This window comes from Nycticebus coucang, chromosome 7 (genome assembly GCF_027406575.1).
Source record: "Nycticebus coucang isolate mNycCou1 chromosome 7, mNycCou1.pri, whole genome shotgun sequence".
NCBI classification, from domain to species: Eukaryota; Metazoa; Chordata; class Mammalia; order Primates; family Lorisidae; genus Nycticebus; species Nycticebus coucang.
In genome coordinates this window covers 42793199-42810980 of record NC_069786.1, presented here as the reverse complement: position 1 = coordinate 42810980, position 17782 = coordinate 42793199, and the positions used below count along the sequence as shown (strand labels likewise).

The 17782-nt window shown below is 35.1% G+C and overlaps 1 protein-coding gene across 1 annotated transcript in view; it reads right to left on the bottom strand.

The window, feature by feature from the left end:
• Positions 1 to 889: 889 nt before the first annotated feature.
• ACVR2A (activin A receptor type 2A) overlaps positions 890 to 17782 on the bottom strand; it is an 80864-nt gene continuing 63971 nt past the window's right edge. Inside the window, exons 6-11 of the mRNA XM_053597688.1 lie at positions 15823 to 15966; positions 14314 to 14459; positions 12668 to 12782; positions 9688 to 9826; positions 5489 to 5619; positions 890 to 4591 (exon numbers count right to left, since the gene is read on the bottom strand). Coding sequence (XP_053453663.1) covers positions 4397 to 4591; positions 5489 to 5619; positions 9688 to 9826; positions 12668 to 12782; positions 14314 to 14459; positions 15823 to 15966 — 870 coding nt within the window. The 3' untranslated portion in view covers positions 890 to 4396. The remainder of the gene's footprint in view (positions 4592 to 5488; positions 5620 to 9687; positions 9827 to 12667; positions 12783 to 14313; positions 14460 to 15822; positions 15967 to 17782) is intronic.

Genomic DNA, 17782 nt, shown 5'->3' with positions numbered 1-17782 from the left:
AAAAAAAAAATGTTCAATAATAATGTAAACTACTTAAGCATGGTAGAAATGTATTTTCTTCATTTACTAGAGGAGGAAAAATATTTTAACAAAGAACTAAACTCATGAACTGCCCTGGATTATCAGATTGAAAATCCAGTGAAGAGAAGTAATTACTTCAGTGTAGTTTTCACTCCTGTTTTCTCTCCTCTTCTGTGGTCTACTAGAAACAAATCTTGTTAAAAAGACCTCTCTGAAGGCAGCACCTGTGGCCCAAAGGAGTAGGGCACCGGCCCCATTTGCCGGAGGTGGCAGATTCAAACCCAGCCCCAGCCAAAAACAGAAAAAAAAAAAAAAAATGACCTCTGATTCACAGGCATGTGAATGGCTCTGGGGAATTAAAACATTAAAACTGTTTGGTCCAAACCTTCTGTACCATAATGCTATATATGTTGAAAACACAGTATTTGCTAACTTTCTAAAGGATCCTTGCTTTGTGGAACATGCTGTAGAAAACAGTTCCGTCTTTCTGTAGATTCCATCCATATGCCATCATAGTTTGCATTTTCATTTGGTTTAGAAAGCAAAGCAGGTTCTTTCAAACCTCCATAATCTAAAGTGCCGTCCTTCTTTACCTTTACCCTAAAAAATCTGAGACTCTGTTGGTGTGAACAGTGACACAATGCCAACTAGCCTCTGGCTTCCTGATATTGCCAGCACCAACATGCATGCTTGGGTGGGAATGTCATTTGCGTAGATAACAAAGGAGGGGAATGCCGTAATAGATCTCCCTTCTTTCAGCACTATCCCCATTCTTCATATAACAAGGTATAAGCCTCATTATGAATTACAAAGCTACTATTCCCCTCTTTCAGAAAAACATAAAGCTAAAGAAAAACTGCATATGCAAATACCATATTCATTTTTTTATTTAATTTGGGGATGGAATGGGGATAGCATACAATTTATACAATATTTAACAATCACTTATCCAAGGTGGAGTTTTATGGGGATATATTTTTTTTTAGCTTTCTGTTAAATACTTGCAGAAAAAATAGCAAGTACGGTTTGACAGTAGTACAACAACCTGTGCCCAAAACTGACAAGAAATACAGAGTAAAGCTAAAATAATTGCTTACCAATACTTTGAGAGGTAACAAATAGGATATGGATTGAGACTGCATAAAAAACGTACTGCTGGTTGAGTATCTGAGGTAAATGATGTTCAGTCAAGATGCTACTTGTATCATTTTGTCAGTAAATTGGTTAATTTTATGCACATCATACCAAATGTTTCTAAAAGTAATTTTTTTAAAAAAAGTAAAAAAGAAAACTGGAAAATACCTTCAATGAAGCTTTTTTTTTTTTTAAAGTAACCAGTTTATTCCACTAAACTATCATCTGGCCAGGGATTATTCTCTGCCTCCTGCATTTTACTTGCAGCTGTTACTCAGGGGTGAGGACATGGGGCAGAAGAGATTCAAAAGTGTTGGGTTTTTGTTTCTTTTTTGTTTTGTTTTGTTTTTCCTGATTGTAGTTTCAAAGTATCACCATGAAAGACAGTGCAAGTTCATGGGACCAATAATCGTGAGGCACAGTCTCCATTCTGGAATTCACAAGGTACCTGTAATAAACATTCAAACGAGAATCACACATGACATGCTAAAAAACTTTCTATCTAAAATACATACAAGAGCTGTGCAGGGCATAGACTTTGAATAAAGCCAAACACTGGTTAATCCATCAGTCCTATGGCAGTTGATCATAAAACATTCCTTACACGGAGATGTGGGCAAGGTGAAGAGTGTAAGAGCAGCAGTTCTGATGGGCATCAGAAAGGCAAAATACAAGATGAATCATGAGGAGCACCATACACATGAGGAAAAAGTTACTGGGGTGTCCGCCCCCAAACAAATCACCATTTTTCTCATTGTTTTATCTTTTCTTTTTGCCAGTATCCTTAGCTCAAACTTTTGAACTTGCCCACTCTGCACTTGACTGTAAACCAAACACTAAATACCCTGCAAAAGAGTTAACAAGACTAGGTATAAGGACAGGTAGTCACTGGAACATTCTTACTTTACTGCTTATAAAAAGTTTTTCTATTAATATGGTTTTAAAAAGGATACAAGTTTTAAAATTGGTTAGCTACAGTTAAGTACAATACCCAGCATTTCTAGAAGAGTTTTTCCTAACTTGAAGAGAAAGCATTTTATATTGTGAATAACTGGTTTCATAAAATTTATCTCTAGTGCTCATGTAAGCCAAACATTTACTATATATCCCTGTTTATTTTCACTCTTTTTTGTAACTTTTAGAAAGACAGTTTAATGTTTACAACGGGTAGAGATTCATCTTCAGATTTTTCTTGTATGCACATTCTCAATATTTTCCCTTCTTGATTAGTTTCAAAACGGAAGCAAAACCAAATCAAGAAATTGATATGCCAAATATTTTTTGAAATAAAGAGGTGAACTCAGCATTGAAATGGGAATTACTAGAAATATCATCTACAATGATACCTTGGGTAGATATGTGACCAAGTCCACAAACCGTTCTTATGGTGTGTGGTACACAGACAAGAATGCTATTACTCTTCTTCTCCCCACCCCCCACCCTGCTTAGAGCCTGTTGACCTATGTATTATTTATAAATAACAGAATTCATTATTCCCAGAGATTAGGTGTATATTACATGTAAAGTGTAGTGTACTGTGTGGTTAAATAACACATTCACAGTGAGCTCCTGATAGTGACGTGTAAAAAATTATTTTATAAAGTTAATGTACGCATTTTAAAATGACCTGACAAAAATACATAGCATAATACTGGCTATTTGTTGGTTAGGAATCTGGAAATTCAGGAATCTGAAAGTTAATGTTTTACACTGGCCTATTTTAACTAGAGGAAGAATCCAATTATAATTGCAATGTTAATATTGTTTTGAAAAACACTTTGGCACCTTCCTACCATCAATTCCATTTTCTTAGCAAGGATAAGGCATGAACTATCTTAAGTTACTATCAGAGTTGTGAAAGAAATTTAGGGGAGGAAACTAGGCTGTGTTACCTACACCAACATCGATTACCTCTAAATGCCATTGCATATTTTAAGTTATAAGTTTAACTTGTTATCCCTGATTTGTTTTAAAGCAGTAACATCTGAAATCTGTGCTTAAAGTTTACCATCTCTATCCTAGGACAATTCTTTATATATCACAGACATCAAATATTACTCTGACAAGATGGCACCAAGCAGAAATTGAGTGAAAGTTAAAAGTCTCCAAGCAGAGAGTGAGGAACTCTGGGTCATGACACTTCCTGAGGTGATCCCAAATCAGAATGTCCCACACAGTTAGGTGAAAAGAAATACACTACAATTTTACATATATAAATAGAAAAAAATCTATTTTCAAAGATAAAATGAAGAGCTTTCCAGTGTCACAGCTCACTTAAAAAAATTTAAATCATGCTTTCAGTTTTCAAATATTCCCCAAACACAGCACACCTAATAAAAATACTTAGGTTAAGTATGCAATATTTTGGGAAGTAAATATAATATGGAGCTTTAAAACATAGGAAGAAGGGGGAAATGATACCATCTTTTCATTTCAAAAAACAGCACTTTTTTTCCCCTAAATTACAAGCCAGCACAAGAAAAACTAAAACACTGCTTTACGAATGGCCACTTATTGTTGGCACTAAGTGTAGCTTACCTTTTTTCTTTAAATAACACAGTGAATTTCTTATAAAACATGGATCAATTTATTATTCAATTTTTGTTAGTGTTTTCAATTTTATAATTTAGCAACCGTGGAACTGAGGTATACCTTGTTGAGGGAGGTTAAAGTAATGCTTGGAAGCCTCTTTACTGTACCCCACTTTGATGACGTTGTCTATGTACACAGAACAGCAGCACACTGAACATTCACAAGCTGTGTCATATTGGCATTACAATAGTCATTTAGAGAAACAACAACAGCAAATGCAATAAAAACAAGTTACCCTTTTTTAAAATCTGAAATGAAAAGTTTTCGATTAAAAAAAAATAGCAGTAGTTCATTTAAGGAATTAGTGTCTTCTGACAGACATTAAGAAATCTGATGTCGGTTTTTAAACACTCCACTTGTCAGATCCAAAAGGTCCTTGATTTGGAGAGGGCCACATTCTTCGTGTATACTTTTTCAAAAGTTTCTTTATAGAGTTTGCAACTTTTCTCTTAGTCCGTGTCCTTCACATCTGTGCTATAGGCAATGCAGTAAGTCTCCAGGAGCCATGTCTTCAACAAAGGTCTTCTCACATTTCCAGGAGACACGCTACTCACTTCACACAGAAAACAAACTGTAAGCAGTTTCATTAGCTTAGCAGCTCCAGTTCAGAGTCCCATTCATTTCTTAGTGTGTACAGATGGTGCAACCATCATAGACTAGATTCTTTGGGAGGAAAGTCAACATTTGTCACCATTGTGACCACTGTTACAATGTCCTCTGTGGTAATAATATTTGTTAGTCTTTGCATCTGGGTAATTCTTTCACCTACGCATCCAGCTGATAACCTGGCTTCTGCATCATGATCCCAACATTCTTCTATCGTTTCACAGAGCATTGCCATTCCCTGAAAGCAGAAAAATATATTCAAACACTACAGCAATTTTTGTTTTCTATTAGGAAACAGAATGAAATTTTCATGAAGAAATTGCTATTTATGGTTCAAATAAGTTTCAAGATTAGCCAAATCTGATACGTGTTTGTCAACATTCAATTTTACTTAGTATGTATAGGACCATGAAGAAAAGCACTAAGAGAAACCGTCTATTTTTTAGCATTGGAAACTTATCATATCAGGAATTTTGTTTTTAATTTCGGAATTGCCTATTCATTGTTGTAAACCAAGTCATTCCAATGCTAACCCTAGTGTGCTAGGCTCAAAAATAAGGCTCAAAGGGTTCTACCAATTTGTACCATTTTCTCAGATAATATATCAGCATACCTATCTTGCAAAGAGGATTAAGAAGCCATCTTTGAAGAGTCCTTGGTTTTATCCATGTTTCTAGTTACCTTTAGACCAGAGTCCAGGGCAATAATGTCTTATCTTCTGCCTAGTCTAGTTTTAGAGCAGTCTTAAGAACTTGAAACTCTAAGCTCAAATCAAAAGGCTAAAACAAATTCCCACAGAGAGGAGAAAGCTTGGTGCTCAATAAACCTTTAAAAATAGTATCATATTGGAAGATGGTAATCAGCAAAGATACTCAACTATCCACAGGCTCAGAATCAGGAATTCCTATAACGCTTTTCTGAATTCCTTTCTAAATGGAAGCTCAGGTATCATAGTCTCCCTCAGGGATACAGAGACCTTGCCTAATTCTGCCTCTAGAATTCCAGCACAGATTATCTTGTGCCCAGATCACTTCCCTCAGAAAATCCTCCCAGGAGAGAGATAAATGTGCAGAAATAAGTCATTCTGAAAAGTGTTTTATTGGGAATTTCAAATGAAAAGCTAACTGTGACTTACAGCATGTTTCTGCCAATAATCTCTTAAAACAGGCCTCTTTTTTTTATGCACAACAACTTCCTGCATGTCTTCAAGAGATGGATGCTGGCCAATTTCTTCCTCAAATGGCAACATGTACTCATCTACAGGTCCTGAAATGTATTTAAAAAAAGAAAACAAAAATAGAAAGGAAAACATCATTTTAATTAAAATCTTTCTGACTTCCAAACTGGTATATACCTTTTACTCTTATCACCTTTTTCCAACTGTTTACATGCTATAAGGAGAGGAGAGAAACAGGTTCTCAACTGTACTTGTACCACAGCATGACTAAATCTCATTTATGGGAAATCAAAAGGTCTGTGATATAACCCTGCTAAGGATTGTGTAGGGAGCATTTTTACCCGTCTGCATACCGAACATAGGGAATAATTAATATTTGCAAATAAAGGATATACTATCCCTCTTAGTTAAGGTACCCAACTCCTTACAATTCTGATGTGAATTGTAAGGGCTGTAAGGGCTCATCCTTACAGAGACCCTTGGTTAAATCTGTTATATCTTTATTCTTTGCCATACCCAAACCTGCTGCATGCCCCACATGAGAAATTAGGCACCTCAGAGTCACCTTTTCTCTGCCCTCTCAAAATAGCTGCTTGAAGTACCTTGTCAAGTCTTTTAAAAAATCACAAATACACACTCTCCACGGTTTCCAACAAGTTAGAATGTGCCTTCACAGACAAACAAGATTTATTTGACAATATAAATAATTCCTTTTTTTAGGCCTAGTTAAACAGAAAAATGCATTTAGGAATAGCTAATATTCAATATGCACCTATTTTACATATGATATACATATGTAAAGGAACTCAGAAAAGTTACATTTTATATCAGGAGCATACAGCTGTTAAGTGGTAGAGCTGGAATTTGAATCAATCTGAATGACTGAAGTCTGACATGATTTCGATCACTGTATTGTTTGCCCTTTACAGAATCTACTGAGCAATTTCAGGGACAATATGTGTGGTTACCTTGTGCAAGTTCCTGAAACTCACCAAATATTGCTGAATAAAATACAATGAATCATGAAGGGATTACTGGGAGAATGGGGATTGAAGACCCCATTCTTGGGAAGGGAAAGCACCCCCAGAAAAAGAGTAAAAATTAAAAAGTAAGCTGAGTGATTTGAAACAAAGAAAAGTCAGCTAGTTTACATTTCAGCTAGCCATTGCTAGCAAGCTTCCTACCTTTTCTGAAATTTTAGACTGCTGGGGATACAGCTTACAAACACCCTGCTGGGTCTGTGAGCACTCTTGAGGAAAATAATGGCCATAGAAGAGACTGTGGCAAGTCGTAGAAAAACATACATCTTCTAGGGCGTTTCCTGCCCATGTAAACAGGCAAAGCAGATACCCATTGTGGAGATTTGCATTTCCCTGGGGCAGAGATAAAGGGAGTAACTGGAGCCCTGAGATATGGGCAGAAGAGCTTATATCCCTTATGGCAGAGGAAGATCCTCTGTGGTGGTGATGGGAGGAAAGTGCCTCCCTCCCACTGATTACTCAGTGGAGATTAACACCGGTGGCATTTTACTCCACAGAGAAGTTTAACACATCCCTAGAAATCTGTGTGTGTGATCTCAAGCAGGAGGCTCTCACAATAACAGGCTCAGATTTCAGATTTTGAAGGCTACCCTTAAGGTTAATAATAATAATAGGAGATGGTATGCTCAATCAGAGAAACTACTGACATCTTTATTTCCTCCCTCATCTTACCCTCTGGGCAAATAGACTTTAATAAAATCAGAGTGGAGCAAACATTCTGGGTCATTGCCAGAAGCCCACAAACAGGTAATGGATCCCTGAGCTCCCACCTTTAATTCTACTCTACGTCTCATGTCTCTTTCTTTATCTTCACTTCTAACTCTATGTTTCTTCAGTCGAATGCCGCCAATTTCCACAGGTCTTAGTGGACCCTGCTCCCAGGCAGGACCCCAACAGGGATCATCTAATGTCGTCATCCTCAAATGTAAGAATGCTTGCTGGCTGGACAGTCAGCCTCTGCGTGAGCACTTTCAGGGACATAGTACAGTCTGAGGTGCCTATTCAAACCCTTACATGGTCCACAGGTCAGCAGCACTGCTATCAACTGGTAGCTTGTAAGAATGTACAATCTCAAGCCTCAACCCAGACCTACTTGGGTCATAATCTGAATTTTAACAAGATTCCCAGAAGTTTGGTATACTTACTGAAGTTGGAAAATTGACGAATTTAACTACCCTGTTTCCCTGACAATAAGACATCCTCCGAAAATAAGACCTACTTACAGGAACTATAAGACGTCCCCTGAAAATAAGACCTAGCGCATCTTTGGGAGCACACCTTAAAATAAGATACTGTCTTATTTCCGGGGAAACCGAGTAGATGTCAACAAGTTCATAAACACTCACTTTAGTAATGTTCACATTATCCCTCTGTCCCAATTTCTGACTCAAGAGCAGAAATGCCTAACTGTAATTAATTCTTAGCACATACTAACCATGTAAGAAAAGTAAACTTCTATCCCTTTATTTTCCCAAAAACATTTCCATGATAACATCTCTTTACCATAAACAGCAATTTTTCCTCTAAACTCCCATATCACATCCTGGTATTTTTCAAGTATTACATTCATCCAAAAACATTTACTGACTACCTAAATACTGGGCAGAGACAAGATAGAGTTCATCGTCCAGGATATATTTTGTTACCTCAAATAAAATGCACATTACTTGAGAACAAGGCCTTGTGTGTCCCCACCTAGTGGTTTGCTGTGGAGAGTTCCTATTAATATAAGTTCTTATGAAATTTATTTTCCTATAACATTTACCATTTGACCTGCTTCCATAAGGGCACATAACAAATGTAATTCCTCTTTTACGTTGAGTCAGAACACATTGAATAGCTTATTCTTCCTAGACTTCTAAGCTAAAGTTAATTCCCAAATTGCTTCAACCTTCCTTAAGTTTGGGATCAACTCCCAAGCCAAACCCCTAATCCTGGAAAAAAGAATGGCCACCCATTTCTGAGCACCCTACTAAATTTCTACTAAAAATACAGCATCCAAATAAAATTTCACCTTCCAGAGGCAGTATGCCATACACTGAGAACCTATTATAGTACTGAGAAAGTAAAATACTCTTCAGTAACAGAAGTTAAGTAGGTTATACCTTTTTAAATATTCAAAATTTCTTCTATGGTCTTTGACAATCACAGGAAGTTTTTAGATAAGTATAAATTAAAATTTGAAAAACAGATCAATCCAGGTCATTTACATTTACTTGGGAGTTTAGCAGTCAGCAAAGTTTGCCTTATATTATCCAAAAAATGAAAAAAGTGCTGCAACCTATTTAAAGAGAAAGCAGAGCCCTTATGAAGGAACACCAAAGACAAAGTTCCTAGAACACGGGTTTGTCATGCCAGGAATTCAGTCTGCGGATTTACTCCAATAAATAAATAAATAGCACATATTTACAATTCTTCAACAAGGACTCCAATAATAACAAAGAACAGAAAGCCTTTAGAATCAAGGTGCTGTGCTAGGGACAGTGACTAATGTTCACAATGATGTTTACATCAGGTCAAAGCTTTAAGGAAGTGGAATTTAACCTTTAGTGTACCTAAATGTACACTGTGTTGAAGAGGACAGGCTGTAAATTCAATGTGGTTAGTCAGGTTCATGCTGATATTTGCTGAGTGCTGGAAAGACTCCCCCCCGAATGTCTTGGAGCAAAGTCCCTCCCACTCTACATGCATCTCCTGTCACCACCAGAGCTGACTTTAGAACCTGGGGAGCAAGACCCAACCAAAGCAGCAGCCCCCTCCTTATACACAGATCAGTTTCAAATCTAGGTTTTACCATTTGCTGGTTTGACGCTACAAGAGGCAAGCTACTTAGCTTCTCTGAGTCTCAATGTCCTCACGTTGGAAACTAAGATAACAGCTAGCTCCAAAACTGTGTCAGCAAATAAGCTGGAGGTATGTGAGGTATCCAACAAAATAACTAACCATGCTAACGGCTCAATGTGAACCCACCCTCTGCTCCCCTGCCTTCTGAATTCTCTACCACCTCTTGGGGTCTATTAAAAAAATTGTACTTTAAGATATTGCCTTTGAATATAATCATCCCTTTTCATACATGTGCAGTATGCATATATATCTTTAATAGATTTATTCCCTTACCATCTGCAGCAGTACAGCGAGAAGCCAGTTCCCACAGGACTAATCCCATGGCGTACATATCTATCCTCAAAAATGCATCTCTTTGGAAGTTTATAGCACCCTCTAATACCTCTGGAGCCATATACCTCCGGGTACCAACCTGAAAAACATGTTGAAAGCAAACTCATTTATTAACTTTACGAACTAATACTTAGAAAATACTCAAAACCAAATGTGGTCTATCATCAGGAAAGGTAACTAAATGAAGACCACAAGACTATAAATGTATAGAGTGTTTCAGAGATGGTGCATAAAGTTACTATGCATAGGGACAATGGGAAATTGTAATTAAATATACCTTTATTTACAAAATATTCATTACAAAATTTTACAAAGAGGTGGCCAATACATACAGAATATTTTATAAACATCTTGTAAAAATTTTTAACAAATATTTTGTAAATAAAGGTACAATTAGCGACAATTTCCCCTTTTCCCTCTGTATGGCGACTTTATGCATGACCTTTGGGACACTCTGTATATATAGTAAGATCCTTTCTGATACTTAAAAAAATATATCAACATACATTATTCTGGTCTAGGCTTACAAGTTTACGATTTATTTTCCCTTTCTCAAAGCAATACTAGGAAACTACAATGACTGTTAGCCAGAGAAAGAAGAAACAGAAAAGAATGCTGCAGATACTTTTCAACTGTACTTTTACATATTGTTTGAAATGTATCTTTTTTTAAAAATGCCTTTTTTGAGGTGTTTTTCTATTTATATAAAAAAAAACCTTAGAAATTGTAAAATGAATTACCCAAGAAAAAGATGGATAGACTTTTTTAAAAGTTCTATTTCTAAAAAAAAAAAAAAAAAAACTATGTATTTATTTATTCATGAATCCTTCAGCCTTAGAGTCCTTTATTTATAACTATCCCCCCAAATTTAGTATTGCTCATTACCTGTCACTAAGTTACTAAGCTAGTAGAGTTTGGTTGGTATTTGACAGCATTCATGTATGAATGCTTAAAAAATGTTAGTGAAATAGATGGGTAGATCACAAATATACTTGAGTTTTAGTAGACCTAGGGAATATCCTAAATATTGGTATTTCTAGTAGGCCCCATCCTTAGGTAACTGTCATCTCTAGAAATAAGAAGTTGGGCAAATATATATATAAATATTCATACATATAAAAGAGATGTTCAAGAAAATACAGATCATTAAGACTAAAGTTTAAGATACTAATTCACTTAATAAGGAGAACATGTTAAAGGAAAAAAGTAGCTTTCTTTGCTACTCTGAATAATTTTAATTATTGCTAAATGAGTATTTCTCAAAAACCTACTTTTCTCTTAAAGATAAGTGTATGCCATGCAGGGTACCTCTTTTATTCGAGATTATGGTTATTCCACTATTTTAGTGTAAAATGTCCTCTCTTTTATAAGTTTTCTTTTGTTTTGCAACACATAAAATATGCAATATGCAATTTCCTCCAAATATTTTTGAAACTTCCTAGTCCATAAAATTTAAAATCAAAGCACTGTACTGTGAGTAGTTACCCTGTTTCCCCGAAAATAAGACAGTGTAAAAATAAAACATAACCATCAAAAACTGAATAACAACGAAGGCAGCTAGCACACAAAATAACAGATTCTGAACGCAACCTACCCCGTTTCCCCGAAAATAAGACAGTGTCTTATTTTAAGGTGTGCTCCCAAAGATGCGCTAGGTCTTATTTTCAGGGGACGTCTTATCTTTCCTGTAAGTAGGTCTTATTTTCAGAGGATGTCTTATTTTCGGGAAACAGGGTATTACTACCTCCTTATATGGTAACCAACTGTGAGAGAGTTAAAAAATGATATAAATGAGGCCCCCATTTTTTCTTTAAAAAAGGGGGGAGAGAGTGCTTATGGGTACTGAAGAATGACAGTATTCCCAAAATTTAGTCTTATGACAGTCATTCAATTAGCTCAGAAGTTTGTCCTACGTTCCTTACACAATCTCCATTTTAGAACTATTCTCCACCAAATCGCTTCCATTCCCATATACAGCTGGGTTAATTTTTCTAGAGCTATATGACTGCCGTCCATTATCCTTAACTAAATTCTTAAATTGCTAGTTAATATTGCCAAAATTGTGTCATGACTGTTTAAAACTGCATTCTAAAGTATCAATAGGACATACTGAGAAAAAGAAAGCAAATAATTAGGAGACCAATAATTTACATGATTTGAGAGATTATGAAATGATAATACCAACGCCTGAATTATTTATTTGTCTTTGTAGAAAATGTCACCTTTCAAGTCAAACTGGTTTTCCTGATTAGACGGTGATCTTGTAGGAGTAAGAACACATTTCTTCACCTCACAGTTTCTGAAAATAAAATGTGCGGATAATGTTCTTTTCCCCTTTGGCCTTCCTAAAGGTTCCCCACTGCTGGGAGCTCTTTGTGCAGACCTTACCCAGAGTTAGACACCTTGCTCAAGGATTTACAAGTGCTCTGAACTCTACAAAGAATTCAGAGAAAAGCCATCAAGTTGATGAAAGAGTTAATGAAGCAAAAAAGAGCAAGAAGCAAGAAACTATAATGGTCTGGAAAATGGATAAAGGAGTCTTAATATATAGTAGGAAGAATAGCAACTGACCACCCTTGCATTCCTTTTATGGTGAAACAATCAACAAATTCAAACTACCAAGTTAAAACTTAGAACTTCCTAAGAATTTAACTATGGGTTGCATTCTTCTTTGATCGGTATTTTAAAAAGAATCCTATGACATCTAATGGTTATTTATGAAGTGCTCGATCTAACCACCTGACTCTTCCAGCACCATATAAAAATCTTTCTCAGAAAATTTAACATATAACTCTTTATTAAATACTTATTTAATCACAACCACAATAATTTTAGACCAATAAAATTCTGAAATACCATTCTAAGAAAACATGAGACAAGCTATTATTATTTCTTACATTTTACAAATTATCATCCTTACCTGTCCATGAGTATCACCTGCAGACTTGCCAGCCTCAAATTTTAACGCCAACCCAAAGTCAGCAATGCAAGCTGTCAGATTATTTTTCAATAGTACATTTTTACTTTTGATGTCCCTTGAAAATAGAAAGATAAAATATTTAAAATACATTTAAAGGAGTTATCTTTTAAAAACTTTTATTGACAGAAGGAAAAGAAGAATACATGCTATAAAAGAATTATTATTTAAAAGTATGAATGATGAAAAGGGGGGGATGGAGCAAAAGCCCTATATAGCCTGAAGCCCAAGAAAACAGTGAGAAACTCCTATTCATAATATGGACAGTAAGAAAGAATTTTCTCCATAAAGCCATTTTATAAAGAACTACTATTTCAAAACATGCATGTTTGTCTATGTCACTCCCACCTACCAATCATAAAATTGCTGTTTTTTAAGATAATATTTTAGAGGTTTTAGTTACAAAGTCCCATAGAAACAAACAAAAAAGTCAAAGTGAAAGAATTTTCAAAAAACAGCTTAATTGAAGCCTTTTTCCCATTAGTACAGATCTACATTTTAGAATGGTCCCTTGTAGTGGTGCTAATCTTTTCCCACATGGTGGTAGAAAAGCATCTCTCAGCAGGTGTAACAGATAAAAACTTCTTACCATAAGCATACTCTAGCTAGATCACATGGTGTTCCTAAAAAGGTAATATTTTTTAAGGCAGTAAGACATCCTCCTCCTCTACACGTGTCTCAACTAGTTTGTCCTAAAGGCTACTATGCGCTAGCTAAATACACCTATGCCATGACCAAGGACAGAGAAAGGAAAAATTCAGGAAGAGGCATTTGGACCATATGCAGGAAAGTGAGAAGAAAGGGGAGCTGTTTCTGAGGCAGGAGTTGGATTTGTAAAATGGGAATCTACATTAGAAGTGATTTATAGTAACACCTCTCAGCAACCTCAAATACCACATGGTGGCACTCAAATAAATATTTACTAAATGAATCAGTTAATGCTCACTTTAAAAACAACCATCTTTAAACTGAATACAAGATAACAAACTGAATCTTACGTTCAAGGAAATTAAATACATGGCAAGCTGAATCCCTTTTCTAAGGAACAAACATTTTTCCTTTTGAGGGTATAACAGTTGTTGGGTCTAATTATTATTTCTTTAGTAAATTATACTTCTCTATATCTTAGCTCAGGGTAAAAGATCATATGGCCATTTGAAAAACAAACAGAGAAGATATTAAAAATCTCTTTTAATTATATCCCTTTGCACCTACTTATAATCTTTAAATCGTGTTTTGAAGAAAAATAAATTTTTCTTTTTCCTTTGTGATAGAGAAAACACACTTTTACTCTAAAGATTACTATAAATAAGTATAAAGGGATAAAATTAAGGAGAGAGTTTGAGAAATTAAACAAATTAAAAAATTTCATAAGTAGATAACTAACTTTATTAATGATGCTAACATATACATTATCCAAAATACTTTCTGGCCAATCTCAAAGCTAATTTAAAAAACAAATGAAAATAAACCTTCTCATAGAGTGTGACTGCATAACTAGAGAAAAAATAAATTTTACTTAGGGGTTAAAACTTCTAAATAATAAACATACTCAATTATTTGAGAAAACAACATATATGTAATGCTACCTGTGAGATATGGCAGGTTTGTGCCCATCTTTCAGGCCAGGTATATCCTCATGTAAATATGCCAATCCTCTAGCCATGGTTTCTGCAATATGACACAGTTCATTCCAAGAGACCACATTAGCCTTAAGAAAGTCTGACAGAGAACCCTAAAGAAAAAAAAGAAAAGAAAAGAAAAAGGAAGAAACTTAGGCTGTTGACAAAAGACATAACCACATGGACACTTTTCTTTTTACCTGTAAGAGGTGATGGAAGGCGACATATCTTTGCTTTTAGTGCATAGTAATACCCAAGAAGCAATCTTTTCTGGAATGGTTCAAATTCACAATGGTTCAAATGGTTCACATTAATAAACATTTGAGCAGAAAGAAATACCATTCATCTTTAAAGGTTTATTTATAAGAACAAGTAATTTCCTCTAAGCTAGAAGACAAATTTAAAAATAAGACTAGTTGAAAACCCAAAGTTTCAGGAAATATTTTAAAAGTTAAAATATACTGACTACAAAGAAATTATATCATAAAACTAAGAGAACACAAAATTTATAACATATAAACAACAACATATATTAAAAGACTCTTTCTCTAGATATTACTGTCACATTTTCAGTTAGGAATTAAGAGAAGTCAAAAAGTCACCTTATTTCACAATGAAACCAATTAGCACAAACACAACTTTCTACCTCATTAATAATACTTTCATCCTAACTCTGGAAGTAGAAAAACTGAGGAAAAATAGCAAGTAACATTTTGGTGATAATTATCCTGCCAGTCAGTGACAGATCAAAGATCTGATAAATTTCCTGACTCTAGTTTTATCACCAAGTTAGACTGATCAAAGAATTTTAAGACATAAAAAATAGTTCATGTAATCAAAATGGATGACAAATGATGAATGAAAACTACTAAGCACTATCTATACTAAAATAAGTATTTGTAAGACAGGTGATCACAGCACAACAAGTTAGGGAACTAACTTGTCCCTAACTTGGTGTTATCTGAGTAGAGAGTTAGGTTAAACAGTCGCCATCTTTGCTCTTTTATTAGAAGAAGTGATTTTTAAGTCAGATTTTTACTTAAGAGTGACTTCTATTTTCAAGTTAAATATTAATCAACTATAACAACATACTATCTCCAGCAGAATAAGTATGAGAGATTTACAGCCAACATTAAGAAGGCAGGCCAACTCTGCCTTTTTTTTTTTTTTTTTTTTTGAGACAGAGTCTCACTATGTCACCCTTAGTAGAGTGCCATGGCGTCTTAGCTCACAGAAACCTCAAACTCTTGGGCTCAAGCGATTCTCTTGCCTCAGCCTCCAGGGTAGCTGGGACTAAAGGTGCCTGCCACAGCATCCAGCTATTTTTTAGAAACAGGGTCTCACTCTTGCTCAAGCTGGTCTTGAACTCGTGAGCTCAAGCAATCCACCTGCCTCAGCCTCCCAAGTGCTAGAGTTATAGTTCTGCCTTCTTTTTATTTTTTCATTTTACTAAACTAAAATGTTGAATAGTTTTACCTTTTCATGAAATGCTGTTATTAGCCAAAGATCCACATCAACACTGCTGCCTCGTTTTTCTGCACCAATGAACTGTAGTATGTTCTCATGCTTCATTCCAGGCAAACTATAGACTTCATATTCATTTTGCCATGACTGTTTGTCCTAGAGTCAGAAAAGAAGAATAGTAAGAACACAAAGAATATAAAATAATACAGGTAAATAAACAATGTCTAAGGGATTACTCAAAAAGGTTCTAAAGCAAACAAAAAAATAAAGTTAAGTATTAAAAAATTCTCTGGTTGTGTTGTATTTTTTAATAAGAGAAAGCTCTAATAGGTAACAATTCCATACTAAAGGCCTGCCCTGTCCCATTCCCTAAAAACATACTTTTCTGTATCCAGTTCATAAACACAAAAGTTGATCAGGAATGCTGCACTTCTGTACCTTACAAAGGCAACACATTCTGCTTATAAGTTATCCCAAGTATTACACTGTAATTTCATCATGGTATGAAGTTACATGGTGTGTGTCACTACTTGGAATAATCTCTCTGAAAGATGAAATTCAAGTAGAATGACTTCCTCTAAGTAGAAAACATTTTTTTTCCAACAGCTAATATAATATCAAACATTCCTAACAAAATGTTTAGCGTATCTTGCAAAGTCAATGAAAGAACAAAGGGCATAAACATAAACTACAATACTTAAAAACATCACATACTCATTTGTGCCTGCAAGTGATCCAAGTACTACTACTTACAAAAGATTAGTTTGTTATCACTATGAAAGGACAACGACAGTGGGGGCATAATGGCATATGGTTAAGAACACTCTAGATCCAAACTATTTAAATTTAAATCCCAGTTTTCCCATTAAATCTCTGGCAGCTACATAATCAGTCATTCAGTTTCCTCATTAAGTAAAACAAGCATTTTAGTGTCTGGTTCACAGAGTTGTTATAATATATGTTGTGTTACACATGTATTAGTGAGTACTCATGTATTTTAAAGCACCTCTACCTGACACAAGTATTCAATAAAATGTTAGTTATTAATGTCGTCACTACTCTTAATGTCATCTAAAAGACTTTCCCTAATTTTTAAGATCCCTTACACATAAAACTAACAACTTTCTTATCTTATTTAGGAATCTTGGCACAAAAGAATACACTTACTCTCTGCGAACTATAGTTTACTGTATATGCACTGCTACCAAAAAATAATAAAAGTAATAAACTTCACAGACTCTATGAAACAGGCTTTGAAGGAGGTAAAAAGGCTAAAATTTAGATAGAGTAACACCAAGAAACTGCTTCATGATAACTCTGGAATAAGTAATATTCCTTGTCTAGATGTAATGGTAGAGCCTGGACCTCAGTACCAAAGGTATCATTAGCCACAGGGATATACAAGCAAGAAGCAAGGAAGACAGAATCATCATAAATCTATACCACCCATGGGACAAAACAAAACAGAAGAACAGCTCAGAGGTGCGTTAGATCAGGGTTTATGAGAAGTCTAGTCACCTTTAAAACAAAAACAATTTGACAGTAAGCCAATTATACAGAGTCTTGATTCACCAGTCTTGATCACCTCTGATGATGCACCAAACAAAAACTGAAATGATTATATAAATACTCAAAGCAAAATGAAAATAAGTCAGTCTGGTCATATATCTCCAAATAGCCATTCTAAAATAAAGCACACTGTTCTTTTCACCCTTCTGTTTGTTTTATTCTGATAATGTCAATGAGATATTAAAATTTAACCACTCAGACAATGAAGGCTGTTTTAATTGGAATCCTCATCTTTATATAACACTTCTATAGAATTTTTATTTGCAGGAGATCTCTTATACATCCTTTTTTTAATGTCACCACTCTAAACATTATAATTTTTGTATCAATAATTCCATTTCTCAGATGTGAAGGCAGACAATAAATGGACTAAGTACTTTTCCCATTTGTCACAAAGAACCAC